Source organism: Myotis davidii, unplaced genomic scaffold (genome assembly GCF_000327345.1).
Source record: "Myotis davidii unplaced genomic scaffold, ASM32734v1 scaffold591, whole genome shotgun sequence".
Classification (NCBI taxonomy): Eukaryota; Metazoa; Chordata; class Mammalia; order Chiroptera; family Vespertilionidae; genus Myotis; species Myotis davidii.
In genome coordinates, this window is record NW_006284340.1 from 3,868,855 (window position 1) to 3,874,854 (window position 6,000).

At 44.0% G+C, this 6,000-nt stretch overlaps 1 protein-coding gene across 1 annotated transcript in view; it reads left to right on the plus strand.

The window, feature by feature from the left end:
- Nucleotides 1-6,000, plus strand: part of ASTN1 (astrotactin 1) — a 299,182-nt gene that overhangs the window by 229,588 nt on the left and 63,594 nt on the right. Inside the window, exons 13-14 of the mRNA XM_006754536.2 lie at nt 1,629-1,795; nt 5,155-5,349. Coding sequence (XP_006754599.1) covers nt 1,629-1,795; nt 5,155-5,349 — 362 coding nt within the window. The remainder of the gene's footprint in view (nt 1-1,628; nt 1,796-5,154; nt 5,350-6,000) is intronic.

Below are 6,000 nucleotides of genomic sequence, written 5' to 3' on the forward strand. Positions count from 1 at the left end.
GGGCCCGTTTGTTTGGGAAATTGCGGAATCAGTGTCAGCAAACAGTGCACATCCTGCTGTGATCTTCCAGTGGGAAGCAGGGAGGAGGGGGGGGTGGGTTTAGAGGCGCACCTGCCACAGTCCCACTACTGGGCCAAGGTAATTGGCAGTGGGGAAGAAGAGGCAGCCAGGTGACAGGACAGAGAGGAGGTGTTTAATACTGTTTCTCTGAGTTTTGAAAGTTGTTTTTGGTTTGGTTTTGGTTTTGAAGAAGTGTGTTGGGTAGCTGACAGCACAGCCATTAAAAGCAAGTCAGATCTAGACAGACCCCAACTCTGCCCCATATTCACCGCCTCGCTCTAGGCAAGTGATCTACACCCTTCCAGCATGTTGGGGAGAATCAGCTGTAATGCACATGTGCAGGATTTGGTGCACAGACAGAAGCAGGATGGCAAAGTGTAGCCATTGACTTCTAGATGGAGTCCAGTGCAGTGAGATGTCCCTGCATTAATTGGCTGTGTTAGTGCTTTCCACATCTTTTAAAATGAGGATAATACATGGCGTTATGAGGTGAAGTACCTAAAGCACGTAGCATAGCCGGGGGTCCCAGTAAGTGGTCAAGGGTGACTGTTGTGTGAGAGGCTAATTGGGATGTAAGCCAAAGATGGAGCAACTAAGTCATGGACTACCAGTGGTCCTGCCATGACCAGCAGTGTGACTTTTGGGAAGTTAAGCTCTCTGTGCTGTGTTTCTTAATGTATAAAATGGGGATGGTCACCCTGCTTACCTCAAGGGGATGTTCAGTGAGTAAGATGGATGCCATGTGAACTTCCTACTGCTCACCATGTCGCCCAGATTCTGGCTGACATGGTTCCTGGCTTCTCTCATTTGCTATAACTCTTGGGGGTGGTTATTGAGGGCATGACAATGCAGAAAAGCTCATGTCCCACATTAACAGTACCCAGGGCACTGGGATGCATACAGTCCAAACCCAAAGGAAACACGTACGGGCGCTCACGTCTGTGTGTCTTCCACAGGGGTGTCCTTCCTCAGGAAAGGCCATGAGTATGGCCACTCCCACAAGGAAAGCAGTCAAACCTCCCTCCAAGGTCAGAAGAAGTCCACTTTCTCCTCCTGTCTGGACGCCCTGTCTCCTTCCATTCCCTCCAACACTGGTGTCTGGTATCAATGTTGACAAAGTGCTTTAGACACTTTTTAGAAAAGTCCTATTGATACTAAATCCAAACAGCAACACTCCCTTGCCCCAGCCCAAAGGAATCTCTGTTAATGCATTTTAATTCTGGCCCATCATGTCCATGTTTCTGCCAACCCCAGGCCCAGTTGGGAGGCCAGCACACCTCCTCTGTCTTGTTACAATGCTCCCTTCCAGCCTTTTTGGAGGAATTGGCTTTAATGCAAATGTGTGTGGTCTGTGCCCAGAGAGAAGAAGCAAGATGTCAAAAGGTCCCTTGCTTTTAAACATAGTCCAGCGTAGTGGGGAATTTTACATTATTTGACAACGTTAATGGTTTCAAGGTGAGTGTTAAAATAAGGGTCACACTCCAGATAAAATAGCAGCTACATGCCAGTTTCGAGAGAACCCACCCCCTGATTCACCCACCTGTGTGGATGCTTTCTGATTGTGCCAGTGCCCTTCCGGACTCAGCCCCATGAAGGATAGTTCTGGCTGCTATGACCGCCACATTGGGGTGGACTGCTCCGACGGCTTCAATGGCGGCTGTGAGCAGCTGTGTCTCCAGCAGGTGGCACCCTTCCAGGACGACCCCGCCTTGTACAACATCCTCATGTTCTGTGGGTGAGTTGAGCTTCCCATGAGGCCAACCGGTTTGCTGGGATGGGGGACTTTAGTGCTAAACCCAATTTAAAAAATATCTGAATAAGCTGGTCACCCTAGGCCAGCCTGTAGGTTCTGAGAAAAGAGCCCGCATGACTGGAATAACAGTCCTTAAAAAAAAAAAATTAAGTATATTCTTACTGATTTCTGAGAGGAAGGGAGAGGGAGAGAAAGATAGAAACATCAGTGATGAGAGAGAATCATAGATAGGCTGCCTTCTGCACGCCCCACTCCGGGAATTGAGCCTACAACCCAGGTATTTGCTCTTATAGGGAATCAAACCATGACCTCCAATGATACTCAACCACTGAGGCATGCCAGCTGACCAAGAGGAGCCCTTTTATAGTCAGAGTTGCGAGGACCCTTAGAGAAAGTTGGGTCCTACCCCTGTAGACAAGGAAAATGCCACAGTCATTTCCTGCTTACACTGGAATTTTCCAACCATCTTTTGTGGAACTATTAATTAGGTGTTTTGTGACAACCTTTCAATGGTCCAAAGCTTGGGAAAGATTGTGTGAAACTAAACTATCAGAGAAGAGGAGGAGTGAGACATAATTAAATTCTATCTCCAAAGTCCCAGCATTTTGTGCAGCTGCCCTCCCTCAGACAGAGGAATTCCACCACGTAAAGAGCCCTTGACTGTGGATCAGCTCATTTTGTTTGGGAGGACAGGGCAGGCAATGCCTCCCCATTTCACAGATGTGAAAATTAAGGCACAGTGAGGGTAAGTGACTCCCTCAGGACTGGGGAATTGGTGATTGGGAAGATTAAGATTAGCATTCAGGCCCTCCTGGTTTTAAAGGATTTCTGTAGCTCCTTTAAAATTGTAATTTATACCACTGACTAAAATTATATTTAAAGATATTTTTATGTTATATAAATTTGGCCCATTTTTTTAAAAATCCGCACCTGAAGATATGTTTATTATTGATTTTAGAGAGAGAGAGACAGAGGCAGAGAAAAATCGATGTAAGAGAGAGACATCAATCAGTTGCCTCACATATGCATCCTGACCTGGAATCAAATTCACAACTTAGGTATGTGTCCTAATGGGGATTCAAACCTTCAACCGTTTTGGTGTACAGGGTGACACTCCAACCACCTGCGCCACTGTGCCAGGTCTTGGCCCATTCTTACACAACCCTAGTTTGCTTGTCTGTCATGTCCTCTCCTTCCTTCTCCCTTTCCTTCCTTCCCTCTCCTTTCCTCTCCCTCCCCACCCTTTTTCTGCCTGTCAGGGAGCTTGCTTCTTTTATGCCACCAACCATGCTGGTCCCTGGCTGCAAAGATGAAAGACGTGTAGTTCTTGCCCTCAAGGATCTCACAATCTAATAGGCTTGCAATGAAAATCAATGTTTATAATAATAAAGCTATGCTAGATTATTGCTAATAATCATGAAAAGGTTATTTGATGGAATAGTAACGTTATTTTATTGTATTTCATTTTATTTTATTTCTTTGCAACCGAGCAATTTTCAATTCAGTTTCTTATAAAATCCCATTTCATAAATGGAAGCTTGATCTAAATCTTCATGTCTCTATAATGTTATCATTATGGTTGACCCACCTCAGTTAATAGAGGTAAGTTCAGCCAAAGTTGTATAGCTTTATTTATTTCATAAACATATATTTGAGCAACTAGTTTGTGCAGAGAACTGAGTTAGTTGTTAAATATAGGAGATCGCAGGATATGAAACCTGATCTCTGCCCTCAAAGGTGTTCCCAGTGGGACACACAGTGATGAGCACAGAAAATAGGGGATACGGGGTCCTATGGAGGGGAATTGGCCAGATGCTCAAAGTGGTCTGAGGGAACTGGCCAGCTTCAATATTCTTTATAGAAATACTATGATACAGCTCAAGGATAGAGTCACCTCACTGTCTTGTCCCAGACCTAGATTGGTACCTTAGAGTCCTTTGTGGGTCTGGAATTACATCTGTTCCCTGGACTAATGCAGTAGCTCCCTAACTGGACTCCTTCCCTGTTTCAATCAGAATTCAATACACGTGTGTATGCAGCATTCTCCAAGCCACTATAGCCTGACACGTCCTTGGTTTGAGATTCTTATCTAATGACCAAGTCTGAGCTCTGGTCACACTTGTTCACACAAATATATAAATGGTAAATGGGGGGAGCTAGTTCAAGGCCATTCACATGAGCCACATTTGTGCCTCTGCTAATAATAATGATGGAAACATTTGACGAGGACCTGTTATATGCTAACACAACAGAAGTTCTTGAGTTTCATTGTCTGTCTTCTCAACAACCCAGAGAAGCAGCTGCTGCTTCCCCCCCTTTTGCAGATGTGGAAACTGAAGCTCAGAGGGTTTAATAAACTGGCTCAAGGTCACCTGTAAAGGGTAGTGTCATTGCCATTACAATATTGCTTCTAACCACTTAAAACTATGATTATTTGTTCCTCTACATAGAACAGAGTCTTTATCTTATTACAATAGTTACTGTAGGTAGTAATAAAAGATGTGTTTTAATGCCACGAATACCCACAAATTCAAAATCTGTGTACTTCATATTAAATCAATATGCTTTTTATGTGACAGCTTTATCAAAAGAATTCTTACTTGACTAACAAATTATAGTCTTCTCAATATAACTACAAATACGGTCCAGTTAATGACTTTTGGGTCATTGACCCATATTTGGCAGCATCAGTGTTGCCCTTCCATTAGAGTAACTGGACACGCTTAATGGGGAGGGCGTCGAGGAGGTGCCGCACTCCATGACCTAGCTGCTATTTAGTTTAATTGGAGGGGGAGTTAATATGGGTAGACCTTGTGTTTGGATACATTCTAACAGAACACAGCCGGAAGATGATCAATCTTCCTAATTTCTTAGTGACTTGTCACAGGACCAGATTTAGAAGGTCATTAATTTCTTAAGTACAGTGTCATTTTTTTTTTTCTCTGCCTACTTACCCTCTAAACAAAGCAGAATCTGGCCATATAGATGGTTCCGGAGAAAGGCTCCAAAATATCTTGGATTTTAAATGTGTTAACTCATTTACAAGCTTATCTCTTGAACTATTTGGGAAATCAGATACTTAAAGGAGTACAGGACAGTACTCCAAAGCTCTGAAAGCATTTATCTGCAAAGGTAAGGTGAGAGGTTCATCGTGATCACATTGTGGAAGGAGACTTGGTTTACAGGCTTAAGAAATTGAGTTGTGACAAAAATCACATTGGGATATTCACCATCTCCAGCTACTCAACACACTCCCAAAGGCATTTCCTCCCAACCAATTGGGTTGAGTTGACTGCATAGCTCGTTGATGGACTAACATCTCGAGTTTTCCACTGTGTCAGGTGCATTGAGGATTACAAACTGGGTGTGGATGGACGCTCTTGCCAACTTGTCTCGGAGACCTGCCCAGAGGGAGGCGACTGTGGGGAAAGCAGGGAGCTTCCCATGAACCAGACACTTTTTGGGGAGATGTTCTTTGGTTACAACAACCATTCCAAGGAAGTGGCTTCTGGACAAGTGCTGAAAGGAACATTCAGGTGAACCTCAAGTCCATAGAATTGATTATTCGGGGCTTCTAGATCTTCCCCCTCAGAGCTTTAGTCAGCATCACATATTACATCTTAGAGCGAAATAAATGTGATCCTAAAAGGACAGGTTATGTTCTCTCCCATGGTCTTTTCCAAGTCTGCATTCCTCCTTCCAGAGTTCTAGAACCGTGCTTCCTCTGGGTGACCAGTGAAGTATGAAATAAATTCTTTTCTTGCCCAGCAGGAACTAGAAGATTTTCTGTGGAACCCTCCACAAAATGCTCAGGTTCTATTTTCCTTCTGAGGAGAAGAATCAATGTGTGAGTCAGTCTAGAGTAGCAGTCCTCAAGTGTGGTCCAAGAATCCCTGAGCATCACTGAGGTCCTTCCAAGAGATAGAGTCCTGCCTTTTCCAAATAAAGAGAGGCTGGGTTTTCTTTGTATACTTCCACCCAAACAATATATTTCAGTAAGTTGAATGCAGAAGTGAGAATTCAGCTGTCTTGTAAGTCAGATATTGTAAAACTTTGCAAAAAATATAAAATAATGCTACTCCTCTCATTATGTTTTATAGCATAGTAGAGGCCCAGTGCACAAAATTCATGCACTGGGCAGGGAGGGTGTCCCTCAGCCCAGCCTGCACCCTCTCCAATCTGGGACC